Source organism: Pteropus vampyrus, unplaced genomic scaffold (genome assembly GCF_000151845.1).
Source record: "Pteropus vampyrus isolate Shadow unplaced genomic scaffold, Pvam_2.0 Scaffold479, whole genome shotgun sequence".
NCBI lineage: Eukaryota > Metazoa > Chordata > Mammalia > Chiroptera > Pteropodidae > Pteropus > Pteropus vampyrus.
In genome coordinates this window covers 408,853-429,785 of record NW_011889260.1, presented here as the reverse complement: position 1 = coordinate 429,785, position 20,933 = coordinate 408,853, and the positions used below count along the sequence as shown (strand labels likewise).

At 38.4% G+C, this 20,933-nt stretch overlaps 1 protein-coding gene across 1 annotated transcript in view; it reads left to right on the top strand.

Annotated features, from left to right (window-relative positions):
• PIP5K1B (phosphatidylinositol-4-phosphate 5-kinase type 1 beta) overlaps positions 1-20,933 on the top strand; it is a 289,811-nt gene that overhangs the window by 158,536 nt on the left and 110,342 nt on the right. Inside the window, exons 5-6 of the mRNA XM_023524590.1 lie at positions 12,638-12,755; positions 20,638-20,790. Of these exons, the coding sequence (XP_023380358.1) occupies positions 12,638-12,755; positions 20,638-20,790 (271 nt within the window). The remainder of the gene's footprint in view (positions 1-12,637; positions 12,756-20,637; positions 20,791-20,933) is intronic.

Below are 20,933 nucleotides of genomic sequence, written 5' to 3'. Positions count from 1 at the left end.
TGTGAAACCTTTTTAGTTTAATATAGTCCCATTCATTTATTTTTTTGTTCATTCCCCTTGCCCAAGAAGATATATCAGAAAAAAAAATATTACAGAGAGCAATTTCAGAGTAAAATGCCTATATGTTTTCATTCAGGAATTTTATGGTTTTGGGTCTTTAAGTCTTCAATCTATTTTGAATTTATTCTTGTATATGGTGTGAGAAAGTGATTCAGTTTCATTCTTTTGCAAATGTCTGTCCTATTTTCACACCATTTATTGAAGTGAATGTCTTTATCCCATTGTATACTCTTGCCTCCTTTGTCATAGGTTAATTGACTGTATAGGTGTGGGTTTATTTCTGAGCTCTCTATTCTGTTCCATTGATCTATGTGTCTGTTTTATGTACTATGCTGTTTTGATTACTATTGCCTTGTGGTATCGTTTGATATTAGGTAGCATGATACCTTCAACTTTGTTCTTCTTTCTCAAGATTGCTTTGGCTATTCAGGACCTTTTGTGGTTCCATATAAATTTGAGAATTATTTGTTCTAGTTCTAAGAAAAATGTCATTGTTTTTTTATCGGTATAGCATTGAATCTGTAGATTGCTTTGGTAGTATGGTCATTTTAGCAATTCTTTCTATCCATTAGCACAGTATATCCTTCCGTTTGTTTGTATCTTCTTCAATTTCTTTCTTCACTGTCTTATGGTTTTTTGAGTTCAGGTCTTTTATCTCTTTGGTTAAATCGATTCCTAGGTATTTTATTCTTTTTGATGCAATTGTAAACAGAATTGTTTTCTTAATTTCTCTTTTTGATAGTGTTATTGATTTATAAAAATGCAGCTGATTTCTGAATATTAATTTTGTATCCTGCTACTTTACCAAATACATTTGAGTACTAATAGTTTTTTGGAATCTTTAGAGTTCTCTATATACGGAATCATGTCATCTGCAAATAATGACAGTTTTACTTTTTCTGTTCCAATTTGGGGCCCTTCTATTTTTTTTTCTTCTCTGATTACTGTGTGTGTAAGACTTCCAGTACTATGTTGAATAAAAGTATGAAATTGGACGTCCTTGTCTTGTTCCTGATCTTAAAAAGCCTCCAACTTTTTACCATTGAGTATGATGTTAGCTGTGGGATTGTCATATATGGCCTTTATTATGTTGAGATATGTTCCCTCTGTTCCCACTTTGCTAAGTGTTTTTTTTTAATATCATAAATGGATGTTGGATTTTGTCAAATGTTTTTTCTGCATCTTGGATATGATCCTATGATTTTTATCCTTCATTTTGTTTATGTGAGATATCACCTTAACTGATTCGTAGATATTTAAACCCACTTGCATCCCTGGAATAAATCCCACTTGATCATGGTGTATGATCTTTTTAATATATTGTTTAATTCATTTTGTTAATATATTGTTGGGGATTTTTGCAACTATGTTCATTAGGGATATTGGCCTATAATTGCCTTTTTCTGGTTTTGCCATCAGCATAATGCTGGCCTTATAAAATGAGTTTGGGAGCTTTCCCCCATCTTCAGTTTTTTGGAATAGCTTGAGAAGGATAGATATTAATTCTTTGATTGGTAAAATTCACCTGTGAAGCTATCTGGTCTAGGACTTTTGTTTGTTGGAAATTTTTTGATTACTGATTGGATTTTTGTTAGTAATTATAGATCTGTTGAGATCGACTGTTCCTTCCTGAACTATTCTTTGAAGATCATATGTTTCTAGGAATTTATCCATTTCTTCCATGTTGTCCAATTTGTTGGCATATAATTGTAGCATTTTCTCATAATCCTTTGTATTTCTGTGGTGTTAGTTGTTACTTCTCTTCGTGGATGATTTCTGTATGTCATGAATCTTTGTGTTCCTGGACTATTTATTATAAGCATACTGCATCTTTATGATTAATACAAAATGAAATTACTTTTCACCTTTTTCTTCAGAAGTAGAAAGTCAGAGTTGTACATATCTTGAAGTTGCGCCTTTGACCTTCACTCTCTATAACAAGGTAGCAGCAGCAGCAGAATGGCAGGCATGTTAACTCAGAAAGGAGTACCTGGCTAACTTACCCTATTTGCAGAAATCCACTGTCACATTTAAAATATATCATTTTAAAGTATGTATAGCTTTTAAATGTTAATATTACATTAAACATCTCATTCAGATAAGAATTTCAGCAAACACTATATTGTTTATTTAGATAACATGTGCCCTGGATGCATTTACATGAGTACAAAAGAAACTTACATGGTTCTGGCCTCAGTCTTCTCATTTGGGCTCAGTTTCTCCATTGGTTTAGCAAAGGTATTGGGCCCAGTATTTCTCAGTGGAGGTGCTATTGGCCTTTTTGGGTGAGATAACTCTTTGTGCTGGACTGTACAGGATATTTGTCATCTCCAGGCCGTGCAAGTAATATAGCAGGTCCTTGAATAATATCATTCATTCAACATTGTTTCATTATAGTGTTCATGAGATCCCGTAGGAACTTTTGTTTATATCAGTTAGCCTATGGTAAAATTGGTTTCCTTATATTTTCTCAGCAGTTCTAAGAACCTTTCAACAACATTAAGTGAGGTTTACTATATCTCCTTTGTTACTGTAGTAATCAAACTGCCCCACAAGATGATGAATAAATTCAGTGTCTTGATTGTGGCAGTGGTTTCACAGGGGTCTGGACATAAGAAAATCAACAAGCTGTATGCTGTTGTATGTCAGTTATACCTCAATAAAGCTACCAAATAATGCTTCCTCCCTACCCACCCATACTTCTATACCTGCCTGGGGAAGAGCAAGAGGGAAGGTGGGCTGCACTGGCTCTTGCTGTAAGCAACTGAAACATTCTGAAGCCCCTGGTGGCTCTAAAATTCAGCGAGTCTATCCAGGTCATAGAGAGAATTAATTGCTTGGGGTGCCTTGAGATGTTTTCATTACTACTGCTGTGAAGCTGCAGAATCTGTTTCCCTTAGCAACCAAATGCATTATGTTATTTATTTATTTATTTGTTTGTTTATTTATTTAAAAGCGGCTCAAAGTTATTTTTAGGTATTATTTATTTGTTCTGTAGATTATTTCATTTTTAGATAGAAAAGGTTCCAGATTTATTCAAGATTTGAAGGGCGATGTAAAATCCCTTTGAATGGTTTGGTTCCATGATCTTCTAAAATCATAAAGTAAATGAGTAGGAGAACCATAGCCATATTTTAATCTTTTCACTCCAAATCCTATGCTGTGATGGGAAACTTAAGGTTGTAGATAAATTTTTATGTATAATAGGGATTAGAAGTAAGAGAATGTTTCATAATATTTATACCATGTTTACATATTTAGTAGTTGCAACAGAGGTGGCAAAGGGAGACAATTTTAAGTACCAACTATGAATTAAGCATAGTTTTATATTTATATAATATTAAATTATTGTGATTACCATTTATCTTTACAAAAAACCCATCTTACATTTGAAGTAACTAAAGGTCTGAGATATTCAGTAGTTTAAGCCAAAGCTATACAACCAATAAATGGTAAAGCCAGGATTTGAATTCAGGGGTGATTGGCTCCAAAGTTTTATGTTCTCCTGCACTATGGCAATAAAGCACAGGAACAGCATTTCTGCTTTTTTGAATCATAAAAAGTATCCAGATTGTACCTTAGAACTATGAAGGTAAAGCTGCCTCTCTGGCCCCTTGACAACCAACTCTAATCCATTCCTCTGCTCCCTTCCAGGAGATATTATCACTGCCTTCTCTGGAATAGAAATATAGTTTGAATGTTGGCAGTAAAAGTTACGTATTTCCATATTCAAGAATAATTATCTAACTGAAGAATTTATAAAATCGCCCTGCATTTTAATCTCACTTGTGAAATGGAGTTGAGCTTGATGTAGGGATCATCGCAGAAAACACACTGCCCTTAGCTTTGATGGATATGCGATTCAGGATGTATTTGAATAGCTAGGGCATACCCTCTGTGGCTCCCTACCTCTCGTTATAAATAGTTTAATTGGAACACAGCTGTGTTCATTTATATATTGTCTGTGGCAGCTTTTCCACTACAACAGTAGAATTGAATAGCAACAGAGACTCTACAAAGGTTCCAACCGCTGATCTATACAGACATTCTGCACCAGTTTTTATGTATATATGGATAGAATACAAAGCTGCCAGAATGTTCTTCTCAGGATTAAGTGTGGTATGTGGCTGTCATTGGGCAAGCCAATAATATGATGACTCTTCAAGTCAGAGCTCTTTAAATATTTGTTCAGTATATGTGGTGGGGATGGGGAGAAACTGATTTCCTATTTTTATTATATACCTCTTTCTTTAGTTCAAGATAAAAGATTTATTGAAAGATTTATTGCACATACTGAGTATTATATAACATTTGAACTTATTTGAAATTGCCTTTAAAACACAATTCGCCAGTATGATAATAACTACTTCGGAGGTTTTAACATTTAGATAATCGATGATACCACATGTTCTCAGTAAATGACACCCCAGAATGCATTATTTTGTTTTGGAATTGAAGCTATTTTCAGCTACTGACTTTTAAAGACTGGCTGTCAGCTGATTGGCTTCAGTAGATGGTACAGCCTCCTGTTGCACAAGGCAGCTTAGCAGAGGGAGGTTAGCTCCAGGAAGAAATATGTCTTTCATTTTGCTTTGTTTTTCCATGCAAGAGCATAATCTAATTTGGCAAGAGAGAAGACCAATTTGTATATCTCTGGTTAAATAGAGTCAAACTAAGGGATCTCCACCATGCCAGAACTGGCAGAGGGGATTAATCATGCCTAAGTCTGCTTCTACAGATCCTGACTTGCAAAGGCTCAGTTTGAAGACTGGATGCCACCACCAGTTTGTTACTGAAATATAGTGTTACTTGTCCAGCTATGTTATCACTTATATTTTCTTTGTCACAGTATTACTGTCTGTACGTTAGGACAAAGCACCCTTCATTTATCCTGCCTCATAGAAGGTATGGTCATGTTTGCTGTGATGATTAATTTTTTAATAATTTTTATTTTTCAGTTACAGTTGATATACAATATTATATTTTTATAGTTTTAGGTATACAGTATAGTGATTACACATTTCTATAACTTACAAAGTGATCACTCTGATATAGTACCCATCTGACACCATACATTGTTATTACAACATTGACTATATTCTTTAGGCTATACTTTTCATTCCCATGACTATTTTGTACCTACCTATATTATGTCTTAATCCCTTCCCCTTTTCCACCCACCCCTCCAACCCCCTTCCCATCTGGCAACCATCAAAATGTTCTCTGTATCTGAGTTTGCTTTTATTTGTTTATTTCATTCTTTAGAGTCCACATGTGTAAGTGAAATCATATGGCCTTTGTCTTTCTCTGTCTGACTTCACTCAGCACAGTATCCCCTAACTCCATCCATGTTGTTGCAGATGGCAAGATTTCGTTCTTTTTTTAGGGCTGAGTAATATTTCAGTGTATATATGTACCACCTCTTCTTTATCCATTCACTCACTGATGGACACCCAGGTTACCTCCATATCTTGTCTGTTGTAAATAATGCTGCAATGAATGTATGGATGTACACGCCCCTTCGATGTAGTGTTTTGAGTGTCTTTGGGTAAATACCCAGAAGTGGGATTACTTGGTCCTTCTTTGTCTCTTGTTATAGTCTTTGTTTTAAAGTCTATTTTGTCTGGTATAAGTATTGCTACCCCAGCTTTTTTTTTTTCATTTCCATTTTCAAGAAATATCTTTTTCCATCCTTTTACTTTCATTCTGTGTGTCTTTTGATCAGAAGTGAGTCTCTCGTAGGCAGCATATGTAAGGGTCTTGTTTTCTTAGCCATTCAGCCACCCTCTGTTTTTTTGATTGGAGCATTTAATCCATTTATATTTAATTGTTGATAGATATGTAGTTATTGCCATTTCATATTTTTGTACTTTTTTCCCCTCTTTTTAAAGAGGTCTCTTTAACGTTTCTTGTAATAAAGTATATGGTATTGAACTGTTAGCTTTTTTTTTTCTTTCTTTCTTTTTTTTTTTTTGGTCTGGGTAGCTCTTTATCAGTCCTTCAATTCTAAATAATAACTTTATTGGGTAGAGTAATCTTAGTTGTAGGTCCTTGCTTTTCATCACTTTGAATATTTTGTGCCAATTTCTTCTGGCCTGCAAAGTTTCTGTTGAAAAATCAGCTGACAGCCTTATGGGAGCTCCTTTGTAAGTAACTAACTGCTTTTCTCTTCCTTCTTTTAAGATTCTCTTTGTCTTTAACCTTTGGCATTTTAATTATGATATATCTTGGTCTGGGCCTCTTTGCGGTCCATATTGTCCAGGACTCTCTGTACTTCTTGGGCTTGTATGTCTATTTCCTTCACCAAGTTAGGGAAGTTTTCTATCATTATTTCTTCAAATAAGTTTTTTATTATTTGCTCTCTTCTCCTTTTAGTACCCCTATGATGTGAATATTGGCCAGTATGATGTTGTCCTAGAGGCTCCTTAAACTATCCTCATTTAAAAAAAAATCTTTTTTCTTTTTACTGGTCTAATTGGGTGTTTTCTGCTACCTTATCTTCCAAATCACTGATTTGATCCTCTACTTCATCTAATCTACTGTCGATCCCCTCTAATGTATTATTTCAGTTATTGTACTCTTCATTTTTGACTGGTTCTTTTTTATGTTTTCTATCTCCATTTTTATGTTTCTTATCTCTTTGTCGAAGTTCACACTGAGGTCATTGAGTATCCTTACAACCAGTGTTCTGAACTCTGCATCTGGTAGATTGCTTGTCTCCATTTTGTTTGGTTCTTTTTCTGGATATTTGTTCTGTTATTTCACTTAGGACATGTTTCTTTATCTCCTCATTTTGGCTACCTCCCTGTGTTTGTTTCTATATATTAGGTAAAGCTGCTATGTCTCTCAGTCATAATAGAGTAGCCTTATGTAGTAGATGTGCTGTGGGGCCCACTGGCACAGTCTCCCTGGTCACATGAGCTGGATGCTCCAGGTATGTCTCTGGTGTGGCTTGTGTTTGCCTTCCTGTTGTAGTTGAGCCTTGGTTGTTCTTTGCACATCATTGGGAGGGATTGACCATCAGGCTGATTGGTTGCAAGGACTGGAAGTGACTACAGTGGAAGAGCTATTGTGCAAGGCTGACCCTACAGAGCAGGTTTTGCTTTAGCAGGGCTCTGGTGCCTGCCGAGTCTTCCCTTTCTGTGTGTTGTTCGTGGAAGTGGTTGAATGTTGCTCTGGTGTAGTCTGAAGGCTGACCACTGGGTGTGTTGGTTCTGGGGCCTCTTGCAAGGGGCTCTGTTGTAGGCTAAGGTGAGCCACTGCCTATGTCCTGCCTAGGGCCCCTTGTTATGAGCTACAGTGATCTGCAGATGGTTGCTGCTTGTGCTGGGCTTAGAGGTGCTTGGGAGAAGCTAAGCCGCAAACTGAGGCAGCTGCTGCTAGTGCTGGGCATGGGGCTGCTTAGCAAGAGAATAGGGGACACAGTGAGGCAAGATGCTGCTTGTTTGTGGTTTGCAAAACTTTGAGAGATTTTAGGAAAGTCCACAAAATGAGCTACGACGGGCTATTTGTATGGAAAAGCTACTGGAAACAACTTGGGTGGGCCCACAAGTTCAGAGGGGCAGGGTCTCAGGGGATGACCAGGGTGGAGCAAACAGTGTTAGCCAAGCTACTGGAGACAGAGATATGGCACCTGCCTAAGTCTGAATGCTGGGCAAGGGGTGGACTCAACTAAGGAACAGGAGCCCTGCCAACACTTCTGCCTGGGAGAAAGCTGCCCCTCCAACTCTCACTCTGAAGCTAAACAATTCAGTTTCCCCCCTTTATGTCCCTGGCACCTTTCAAGCTTCTGCCCCAGTGCTGGAGCTTAGAATGAGTGAGTCCTTCAGTGAGTAAGTTCATGTGAAGTTCTTTAAGAGGAATGCCTGGTACTCTAGCCACCCTCTGTCTCATTGAGCCACAATTTCTACTATTTTCCATAGCCAAAAGTTATGGGGACTACTTCTCCTGGCACTGGAACCCTTTGCTGGGGAGCCTTATATGGGGCTAGGACTCCTCACTCAAGGAGTACCTCTGCAGCCGAGATATCCCTCCCAGTTTTTAATGGCCGCACATGGATATGGGACCAGCTTGTTTCTCATCTCTGTACCTCCTACCAGTCTCCATGTGGCTTCATCTGTATGGCCTTAGTTATAGGACTTCTTTTCAGCTAGACTTCAGACAATTCTCAATGATGATTGTTTTGTAGTTTAGTTGTAATTTTGATGTGGTAATGAGATGAAGCGAGCACCGCATTTTTCTTCTCTGCCATCTTGACCTGAACTCCTGTGATGGTTAATTTTAAGTATCAACTTGACTAGCCCAGATAGCTGGTCAAACATTATTTCTAGGTGTGTCCATGAGGGCGTTTCTAGAAAAAAATAGCATTTGAATAAGTATACTGAGTAAAGAAAATCTCCTAACCAATTCAAATGGGCATCATACAATTCGTTGAAGGTCTGAAAAAAACAAAAAAGTGGCCGAAGAGCTAAATCATTTTTTGCTGAGCTGAGACATCCATCTTCCCCTGCCCTCCAACATCAGTGCTCCTAGTTTTTGGGCCTTCAGACTCAGACCAGTACTGCCACCATTGGCTCCCCTAGTTCTTCTCAAACCTTCAAGTTTGGACTAGAATTATATTATGAGCTTTCCTGGGCCTCCCACTTGCAGATGGCAGATTGTGGAACTTCTCAGCCTCCATAATCTTATGAGCCAATCCCTCATTAAAATTCTATTACCTAAGTGTTGCTGACCTACTTGTTTTGTCAAGAGGCCCCAAACCCAATTTGAAATCAAGGAAGCTCACTGTATATAAAATGCTGCTTCTAAAATATCAAAGCTCTAGGTCTCAGCTCCAAAACTGGACCCCCTTAAGTGTCCTGTAGATGCCACATAGTTTAACTTCATTGCTTAACACCAAATCCCTCCACCCATGCCACCCAAGATAGCACTTGATTATCAGGCTCTGAAGCTACATATCCAAAGATGAAGTGTTCACAGTATACACAGATGGGAACACCGATGTGGCTAATCAAATTCAGCTTACCTGAGCCAGTATGTAAGGAACTCATGAAGGAGTAATTGGGGTATTTGGGCTGGTCGTACCCTGAAGTCTGTAACTGGATCCTGAAAAGGAAAACTAATGGAGGAATTTCAAATTTAAGTTAAGGTGACCCTGTCTGCTTATGACTTTTCCAGTGCTCTGGTGTGGATCTAATCTCCCAATCTTGTTTGCTCCTGGCCAGATTAGGCCATTACTTTCCTTCCCTGGACTTCGATTTCCTTATCTGCTAAATGGGAAATTCCAGATGGCAGATAGTGCTTCCTCAAGCTTCAACATTGTGTAATTCTAAATATCTGACGCCATTAAGAAATGCATATTTTTGGACTCAAGATGAGCGCTGGCTTCGGCCTTGAAAATTGAATTCTACTCAGAAGCAGTGAATATCAAAATGACAGAACTAGTTCATGATCAAACTTTAACTGCTTCTTGACACAATAAGAGAGAAAGACGTGACAGAGAAAGTACTGTTCTCTATTAGAAGTCTCTTCCTCCTTTTATGGAGTTAACATACCCTTTCTTTTATAACTTGATAGGGATAGTATCATGTATTTGCTTAATTGTGTAGGTTCTTACTTGGCAAAATAAAGTTGGAAATTGCACATTGGCCTCCAAATTTTTATTGTTGAAATTTTACCAGCTCATGGGATTTAAACATGTAGAATCACTGCTGAAAACCTTACAGTTGAAATTTCCAAAGGCTTGATTTTATACCGAGATAGTAAAGTGGGTCTTTTCCCCGCAAACACTACATAAATGCATAGAAGAAACATGATATAAATCTTAAATTGTGAAGAAGTCTGTTCTTCGGTAGACTTAAATTTTGCTGAATAAGTCTCAGTGCTGTACAGTCAGTCTTCAGAGCCTAGGCTCAGGCAAGGAGAGCTTATAGAAGTCTTTCGTAGGATCTCCCACTGGCCAATGAACTAAAGTTGATTGCAGTTTGTGTTTAACTGTCTTAGCTGAGCATTTCATACATGTGCTGGAGCCTGTGTGCTGGACATCTGTGGGCCAGTGCCCACACTCAGTAGGTCTGCCAGTGCCTGACCTCAGAAAGCCCAGGGTGGTGTCTGCTGACTGATCTTTGTTTGACCTGCTATTTGGTTCTGAACTCCTGCAATGTAACTCCTGACAAGCTCCAGCTGGGGCCAACAGTCCCATTAATTTGCATTTCCTTGAGAAGAGCTTCATTCATGTCATCCTGGTATTTGTTATTCACTGAAGCAGCTTAATATGCAGAAGCAAACCCTTCTGCAGAGCTGTTTTGGTGTGTGTATATCAGGTTATGGCTTTTTAACACTATCTTTTAAGAATTTTTTAAAACGTTTTGAATGGTAATACATATAACGGTTTAATCTTCATGATGCTTTTAAAAGGAATACTGTAAAAAGTGTCCCTTTTGTCCCTGGTTTTTGTTTTTTTTTTACCTAATATCCAACCCCAGTGGTCACTGTTACTTAGGGCCCTGTTTATTCTCCAGGATTTTTTATGCATGTACCTACCAAAAATATATTTTTGCCTTTTGTGTGCCATACACAGTATCTGCATCATGCTTTCACTTTTTTATTCTAGAGAGCTTGCCATGTCAATACGTAATAAGCCTCCTGATCTTCTTTTAATAGCTGCATAGCATTCTGACGTGTGGCTGAACCATAACTAATTTGACCAGTTCTATTCTGAGAAACTAGATTGCTTCCAAATCCTTAATGAATAACCAGGTACACATGTCATTCTGTACATATGCTACTTTATTTGTGGCATAAATTATAGGCATGTATTTGCCAAATCAAAGAGTTAGGAACACTTGTAATTTTGACAGAAGTTGTGAAAATATACTCCATAGGAAAAACTTCAGTTTACTTTCCCACTAATAGTGTTTCAGGGTGCCAGTTTCCCTTGAGGTGTATCAAAGTTTTGGACTTTTGTGATAGGTAAAGTGGTCTCAGTGACATTTTAATTTGCATTTATTTTATGATGAATGGGGTGGTACATCTTTTCATATGTTTAAGTCATTTATACTTCCATCTCTGTGAAGTACCTAATTATATATTTGGCTGTGTTTTTAATTAACTTTTTGGGTTTTTTCTGTAGTGTTTATTGGAGCTCTTTAATTTGGAGCTTTTTATAGTGTTTATTGGAGCCCTTTGTGATATGGGGTACAAATAATTTTCCATTTTGTCATTTTCTTTTTTTTAACTGTATTGTTAACTGATTCTTCATGTGAAGTGTTCAGTTCTAGACTGTTTCCCACCATTATACAAATATCCAAATGGATTGGGGGCTTCCCACATGCTAGGCATATGGCCATTCACATTACCATTCATTTTGCCATTTTATTTCTAGAGATTTAATACCAGGCCTCAGGAAACACAGCTTATAAATGGCAGAGCTTAAACTTAAACTACAAGGCTACAAGGAGTTAAGAGCATCTTAACTACCACACAAGGTATCCAGTATGATTTAAGAGAATGCAAACTAATCTTAATGTTAGCCAGAAGAACACAGGCTTATTTGTCTATGTGGTATCTGTGAAGATCAGACCAAGATAAACTTGCATAGAGCTTCAGTGTCCCATCTAGAATGTGGCAAAAAGAGATCTTGAACCTCTACATAAAAGTGTATTATTCTACTACATTGTTCTAGTTTTTCACAGTGAAAAATTTAAGTACAGAAAGATTAGTTTACTTGTCTGATGTTATATTAAATATATGTAGTAAAAGAATAAAACCAATGATAAACATCATAAACATCAAAATTCAGGCTAGTGGATGCCTCTAAGGAGAAGGGGGGGTATGTTATCAGTAAAAAAATACAAAAGAGATTCCACCAAATGGATAAATTTTATTTTTTAAGTAGCATTTTGGGATCATGGATATTCACTGGTTTATTCTTTATAGCATTTTATATATCATAAATATAGCAAACAATTTTTCGAAGATGTACCCAGAGAGGGGGAGAAAAGATCATGATATAGTTGGAAATGGAAATCAGGCTTTAAAATTCCTTAAAAAATTAAAGTTTCTTTTTCCATAAATATAGATATAAGAAAGACTTTACAGATTTAGATCCCATCCATTTCTACTTTGATGGTTGGTCAGATATTTTAAATAATTATTTTACTTATTCCTAGCTAAAAATATTTATCCATTGTTCAAAATTCATGGTCTAAAAAATACATGTTTAAAATTGCTCCATGTACTAAGTCCTGGATCTTATACTTAAAGCATCACAACTATGGTTTCCCCAGGGAAGGTGGAATGGTTTTCTCAGAAAGGGATGATGAAGAGTTTTCAGGCTGAAGAAACACTGTGATTGGCAGGGAATACCTGCTTGTAGTGGCCCTCACTGAGCTAGCATCTGTTTTTACCCGGTGACCACTAGCCTTTGTGACATGAGATTCAAGAGACCCACTATCAAGGGGTACTTTTCTAGAAGGGAAATTGACCCAAGACTAGTAGAGCTAGAATTTGAAGTCAGAATTGTCTTTGCTAATGTTTCTCTCTCTTTCTCTCTCTTTTTTTAATATTTTAACTACAGCGAAGGGAGCAATCTGACCCCAGCACATCACTACCCAGACTTCAGATTTAAGACATATGCTCCACTAGCATTCCGATATTTCAGAGAACTTTTTGGTATCAAGCCTGATGATTACTTGGTAAGAACCTATAATTTTCCTTTTCCAGAAATGTGTGATGTAAACATTTGTCTCATAGCAACCATGACAAGTGACTTGTGTCTCTTATTTTATAAAGCTCTAGAGCATAGTAAAAGCTCCAAGTTTTATAATGACTATAAATTTAGCTTCAGAACATGTGATTTGACTACAGTTTTTAACTGATAGCTACAAAATCTGCTATGGTAATTGATATTTAAATAACTGTGGTATTGGTTGCTGCTTCAGAGAATTATTCTAACAGATATATTATAATTAGTTCTAAATACTCCTGTGAATTTTGCTGATTGGATTCTATTTGAAAGCCTTCCTATTTTAATTGCCTTATTTATACCATTTTTCTCAAAACTGCCTTAGCCCACAACCATTTTTACCTTGACCTACAATTTGAATATCATTTTAAGGAAGCTGGATAGTTTTGTTCTCAGAATCTCTTTATGCAGGCTCTTTTTAAACATGTTTTTATTTGGTGTGAGGGCATGTTTTATCTTTAGACTTGTCTTTTCTCCCTATCTTCCTTCTGGCAGACGGCAGGTACAAACACAACAGCCTTTTTGTGAGGTAGTCTGATATGACCTCAAAGTTTTACTTTATTCCTGTTCAAGAAGTCAGGAACTTCCTTTCTGTGTCAAGAGGAAAAAGGCTTATTTCATAATTTGATCACCGTTAACACCCTGGGGCTCTTCAAAATTGGTTTTCAAGAAGCTTGTAGGATGGATGCCATCTACTATTTATTGTTCATCCCATTCTGAATGATCTTAATAAGACTTGAGCCAGATCCTGGAATAATGCTTTGCAAAGGAAGCATAGCTACATTTGTCACCTAACAGAGTATTTAATGCTCTTATAATTTGGGTATGATGTAAATGATTAAATTCCAAGCCGATTCCATTCTGTGCCGATGACAACCCATGAATGACCCTCTTCTTTAGTTGAGCCCTGAGAAAATTATATGACTTCTGCCCAATGAAATAACACTGGTTCCTCGAGACACGTTAAGTCTACTTAGAGCTGTGACAACTAAGTAGAAAGTCACTGGGTGTCATGTTGCCCTTAAATGCGTGCCCATGTAGCTCTCTGCCTCGCCACACTCCTTTAACTTAGATGTCAGGCACCTCTACCCAGCATCACCAACCCTGCCCCCCTAACCACTCAAGTAAACAAACATACACATTTGAAGAGGGGAGAGGTAATAAGAAAGGTTCTTTGTTTTCTGGCCATGTGTAATTGCTGAGAGTCACCATCATTCAGGAAATGTGTTTGGGGAACTCAGTGGGGTCTTGGTAGAGTATTGAAAACAAGATTGATCCCTCATCTTCTGCCACACATTAGAAATTAATGGGCTCTCCTTATGAATTTACATGAGCTTCTGCCAGCCAAGGAGATGCCATAGACTTGCATTTCATAAGAGGTCCAGTCAGTATGATGAGAGTGCTGCCTGACTACCCTTCACCTGAATAAGTTTCTCTTTAGCCCTCATGTGGCCATTGACTTCCAGGCTAGGAAGCCTGTGCTGTCACTCGTTTTGTCACAGAGTTGTTTTCCTTTGGGAAGGCCCTTTTCTGAACAAATTCTCACACAGCTTACAGTTCCCCTAATGAGCCTTTAAGCTGGAAAAGTTACTTTCATAATGAGGTTAGAGTATTTACAAAGGAGCACAGGAGAATAAGCTGATGGCTTCTGGGAGCAAAAGTGCTCCTTCATGTACCTGGCAAAGCGTAAATTAATCAATCATTGGATACTTTGAATCAATCATTGGATACATTGGATACTTATTGTAAGTAAAATACTTTACTAGTAATTACATGGAGATTCAAAAAGTTATGTCATGACACACAGGAACTTAGAATCCAATTGGAATGATGATTGGTTTGTGTGGGAAAGCAACCAATTCTACCAGGCAGTAAATAAACAACTGAAGCAAAACAAATGCTCCAGAATTTTGGGGAGAGAAGGGGTTCTTTCTCTGTTGGATTGATATTGGGATGGCTTCTTACGGGAATGGTATGGTTTAACTGTGATTTTAAAATTACAAGGAATTTGTGTAGGTGGAAAAGAAGGGAAAGATGTTGGAGGGCTGAGGTAGGACTGTGATACCAGAGACACAAATGTATTAAATGTTTAGAAGGACTCCGAATGGGCTAGTATGGTGGGAGGGGGCGGTTTTGAATAGGAGTATCAGAAAGATAGGACCAGGTAATTCAAAGAAATGTTTTTTTTTCTTAATTATAGAGAGTCAGTGAAATGTAAAGCCTGACTAGGTATTTGATGATGTTGAGGAATTATTATTATTATTATTTGTTATTATTATTATTATTTTGGCGGCATGATGGTATTGTGGTTCTGTTTAAAAGAAGAGTCCTTGTCTTTTAGAGATGTATACTGGAATATCTGTGGATAAAATGATTTGATGTCTAGAATTTGCTTCAAAAGAATCTGAGGCAAGCAGGCAGGGGAGTGGCTGTGAGTATAGAGGAAATAAGATTAGCCCTGAGTTAGTAATTGTTGAAACTGAAAGGTAGACACATGGATGTTGATTATATAGTTCTCTTTACTTTTATATATGTTTGCAATTTTTCATAATAAAAAAACTAGGGGTGGGGGAGCTAGAACCAGCCAGGTAAGTGTGCTTTGGTTTGATTTCATTTTTCCACCTCCCTTAAGTGTGCACACAGTTCAATAACTGGATCCATCTCTGGGACCTGCAAGAAATGGATAAAGGGCAGTAGGCCTATAACTAAACATGGTCTGGTACCCAATGGCTATGGCCACTCACCTGCATGCACTGGGGACACCCACAGCCCAGGACTGAGGCAGTTCCCCCTTTGGTCTCGGAGTTTCTAGATGCTCACCTCCAAACCACCCCACCCAATGATCTGGAGTGTGGTAATTAAGGAAAGGGTCTTTCGGATGACACAACATGCTTCAGAGTCGGGTATAACCCTCAGAGACTTTTTAGCCCAACCCTTCATTTCAGATGAAGAGTCTGAGTCTGGGGTCAGTGAATAGAAATTCCCAAGATGACCCACTCAGATGGGGTCAGAGCCCAGGCCAGAAAATGGTCTCCTCATCCCCGTCCTGGTGCTCTTTTTTCTTCATCATCTGGCCTCATGCTTCCCAAGTCACAGGCCTCTCATTAAATGTGGTGTCAAGGTAGCCACTCCATAGCCCATCAAACTGTGAACTGTGATTATCCATTCTGAGAATGTAGCCAAAGAGGTCAAACACCCCTAATAAAGCATATTTTGGAAGAATTAAGCCCAAGTAAAGCACAGAGAAATGAAATAAGACATCCCTTGAAAAACTGTGTGAGGCAAAAAAGGATATGGTGCCAGTCACAAAGTACATCCTGCCATATGTCAATCTGGGGCTCTTTAACCCCAAATTTGTGAAGATATACTGATCTAAATGAGGAAAAGGAAAGGGTAGCAGTGTGTAGTGATTGATCACTCTTTAAGATAGGTTTGATATTGGATCCCCTGATAAGTATGTATTTCTCCTTAGTTTTGTGCTGTCACATCTGGATTTCAGCCTGAATTATTCTATTTACGTTCTCAGTACCATTAAAATTCACCATGTGCGTGCTTATGGCAAGTGTCATGTTGAAATGTGCATGATTTGGATTATGAGACGCCATGGTGAAGGTGCTTCTGCATGCTCCACACAGCAGGGTGAACGCTGCTTCTTCCTTATTTGTCCCTAAATTAATGCCTCCCAAGGAGAGGCCAAGGGGCCCCAGAGCCTTTTTTCCCATCTCTGCTTGAGCCACAGGCCTTTGTTTCATTTTCTTCTCCACCAAGTGTCTGGGTATTCCAAAATCCAGTGTGATTTATATGATGTCTTTTCAGGTTCACCAACATCAATAAGAAAGAGAGCAGGGTGAATATTTAACACTGACAAGGGGAAGAAATGGCAGGAAAAATGACCTCTAGCACACTGCGCAAGTTTACATTGTTAATTTGCCTTGGCAGGACCCAGCTGGGTTGTACTTTGCGTTCTTTCCAGTGGGTATAGTAGGGAGGCCCTGCAGGAAATAAAAGCCAGAGAATTAATACATTTGAACAGCTGGCACAGATGAAAGTGCCTGGAAGGCACATAAAACCCAGGAGTGCACATGGGGTCTTGTCGATCATGGCTAATTAAAATGTTCTTATCTTGCCTCTTATTTGCTCTTAAAAAGCAACATTTCAGTGAAGATTGCTTAGATCATGGTGACTGAGTTGTAGGGTGAGAAACCATAGAATTATAGATGACAGTGTAATATTCCTGTTCAGTATCACGATGCCAGTTTATTGCACACTTAATGTTATGCTAGTAAGTATCCCCCAAAGGTTGTTAAAATGAGTCAAAACAATTTCTTTTCCCCTTCATATTCATTTATAAATTACATAACAAAGGAGTATTTGACAATTAAGTACCAATGAAGTAGTCTCCATATTATGTCTCTGCTCATAGAAGAATTTGAGACTTTAATTGGGAGCAGATGTTCAGGTCTGAATCGTTTTCTCTAGAAGCGCTTCCTGAATCACCCCCTAATTTCTGTATTTGCAGCCTCTAATTTCCACATTCTTTGTTGTTTGTACTTTCACAACATTTACTCCTATCCATAAAAAGATTCTGAGCTGAGAAGTCAAACCCCACGGAATAAAGAATCAGAATTTCTAGAGTCTGGGATCTACCTTCACTCTTTGAGAGCTTGGGGTCCACACCTTTATTTTCCAAGATCTCAAATTCATAATTATTCAAAAGACTCACCTTTTTTCTTCTCTAAGAATAATAACTCAGTGTATCTTTCAGTAGCCCTCTTGTTGCGGGAGTCAGGCCGAAACCCTCAATACATCCTAAGGCACTGCCAGCTCTTTCTTAGCTGCCTGTGGATTATGTGCATTGCAGGTTGTGTGCCTGTCTCCCCTGCATATGACCAGCAGTAGCTAAGTGGTCTTTGCCAGAGGTTTCAAAAAGCATCCCCTTTAAAAACTTTCAGCTGCTTTCACATAGGTTTTATTATCTTTTAGAGATGAGATTCCTCAGGCTCCAATATGTTATGTTACCTCCTCAAGGTTACATAAGTAGCTACTGGCAGAGCCATGATTTTACAAACATCAGTTGATTCTGAGTCCCATGCCCTTCCCACTGGTTACCCTGCCACATGGACATTGCATTCATGGCTGGGAAAATGCCCTCTGCTTCCCCTGGGCTTTTATGGCATCCTTTGTTTTCCTACCTTATTCTCAACTCTGCATAAAGGCAGAGGCTCTAAGGCTGTGTAGCAAGAGAGCGTCAAGAAACAAGGCTGGAGAAAGGAGGAGGAGGTAGAAATGGAAGTCGCCTGTGACTTTTAGGAAGGCAGAAAACACTCGCTTCTTTCTTTTCTTGGAGAATTTTCTTTTCGTTATCCACGGTGCTGCTAAAGCAAGACAATTTAAAAGGTGACATCTAGAAAACTGCCTTTTAATCATTTTTCTCCCAGTTTCTCTCTCCCTTTTCCCTCCCTCCCTCCTCCCCTCTCACTCCTCTCAGACTTTTCTATGATGTGGACTTAGATATTCACAAGACCAAATAAAAAGCTTCGAGAGATGTTCAGCCCTGCTGTTCTCAGAGGCCTTCCTCCTCAGGATATGGTTCTTTAAATCCCTGCTTTTGCTACTCGCCAGGGCTAGTCTGATCACACACATTGGCCTCCTTACTTTCTTCTCTGCCCTCAGCATTTCTCTGGTCAATAATGTGAATTATTAGTTAATAAACACTGAGCTCGATAACCAAAAATTGCCATCTCTGCTAGTTTTTGGCACTTTTGGTGAGATTTACAGCCCTTCAGTTGTTGGTGGAGTTCGGTCATTTATTTGACAAAAATTATCTAATGCCTACTGTGTGCAAGGTACAAGTCCCGAACTGTATCACAGTATAAGATATTCATAGCTTCAACACTGTAGAGTTCTATAGCCTAATGGGAGCTTGGAATAAGTAAACAGGCATTTAAGGTGTTTTGTAGTTACTTGTGATCAGAACATCCAGTGCCAGGAAGCAGTTAATCTAGATTGACGGAACCAGAAGAGTTTTTCTGGAACAAGAGCTGTCTAGCAGACATTAAAAGCCCAAGTCACTGGAACAGCCTCCTCACTGTGCTCCCTGCATCTGCTTTTTGTCCACCCACAGTGGATTCTCAGCAAAGCAGACTGAGTGGTGCTCTGCTCCAGACCCTCCAATGGCTTTCAGCTCCCCCAGAGGAAGAGCCATTGTCCTTACACTAGCCTTTGGCACTCTTGTGTGGTCTCGACAACTCGACCCTTCTGGCTTCATCCCTTGCAGATGCCCCCCCCCTTTTCATGCTTCATTTTTTTCAATAGCATCACATTCTGCTGTATAATTTATTTCCTTGTTTACTGTTTCCTTCTACTAGGATATATACTTCATGAGTGCCTGAGATATTACACATGCTCAATAGATATTTTAAATGTTGAGTGAGTTTATGAATGAATAGTAGTCAACCAGATGAAGGTAGTATAGAGATTATTTCTGGAAGAAGAAAATGCAAAAGCCCAGTAGTCAAGAGTGTGTAGCACATTTGAGAAAAAAAAAAGTAACTTTTTATGACTAGAGTTGAAATATCAGGAGGAAAGTGATAAGAGAGAGGCTAGAGGTCAGGGCTGGGCCAGTCATGGCCTTGAAAGCTCTGTTATGAAAGTGGGATATTATCTTCTCTCTAGACTGTGGAAACCACTGAGAGATGTGAAGGCATGGAAGGACACAATCAGATTTGAATTTTAGAAAGATCTTGATGGACAATGTACTGGAGGGGTGGAAAGTGGATAGTTGAGATGAGGTGGGGCTTATGTAGTAATCAGGACATGAAATGATGAAACCATTGAACTTAGGCTGTTGGCAAAAGAGATGGCATGAAGGGGATAGACATAATCAATAGTCTGGTTGTGGGAGGTGAAGAAATGTGAGTCATTAAGGATAAGGCCCAAGTTTCTGGTTTGGGGAACAAAGTGAATAATGTTTCCATTTTCTAAGATAGGGAAAAGAGGAAAAAGATAGAGGTTCATTTGGAGGTGGGAGCAGAGATGATCTAGAGTCACCATGCATGGTTGTGTAGGGTGTACACGGCCCAAGAATACCTGGCCACACTGAAGGAATGGAGACCAGAATCCAGCCCTTCTCCTCACAAACCTTGTATCTTGCCCAGCACTGTATCTGCCAGGAAAAAGAGGCACTTCTTTCTAATTGCCACTAAGGCACTGTATGGGCTAACCACAGCCCTGAGAAGAATTGGATTTTGAACTTGTAGCATGTGAAATGTTTGTGGTATATCTAAATGGGAATATCTATTGAAAAGGTAGGTGTATAGGTCTGGAGCTCTAGGGAAAGATCTGGGCTGGAGATACAGATATTAGAGTCATCTCCTTATTGAAACCGTGAGTGAAAGTAACTCTATGACTAGATGACCTCCCATCGGTGAATAGTGAGAAGAGAATAGCTGTTGGTGTTTAAGTGACAAATATACAATGTGGATTATACCTTCGATTGTTATCTTATGGGCACTTGCTGGAAACAGCACCTTAGTCAACACTACAGTTTGAGTTATCTCATTGAATAGATATAATGATTTATGATTCTATCATATAACAGTGAGAGTGAGAAGGGCATGTCTGTTTCCCATCATAGAATTATTAAGATGAATGGATCACTTAAAGTTTTAGAAATCTCACTAAGAGCCTTCTTAGTGTACCTAGAGCGTTTTTTCTTTTTTTTTAAGCTCAAGGAGAGTGCTGCTTGTTTCAAAATGGCTAAGATACATAATGTTTGGAAGCACCGTGTACATTAAATATATTTTTAAATGTTTATTTATTTACTCTTGTAGTATTCCATCTGCAGTGAACCTCTAATAGAGCTGTCCAACCCAGGAGCCAGTGGATCCTTGTTTTTTGTGACCAGTGATGATGAATTTATCATCAAAACAGTTCAGCACAAAGAAGCAGAGTTCCTTCAGAAGCTACTGCCAGGCTATTACATGGTAAGTAACTGTACATAATTAAGCTTCTACTTGAGATTTAATTGCTTTCCTCAACAGTTTTTTTCTGTTTGTTTTTTCAGTGACTCTTTGGCATGTTTCTTTGATGAACTTTATTTTGCATTTAGACTTCACTATTTCATTCA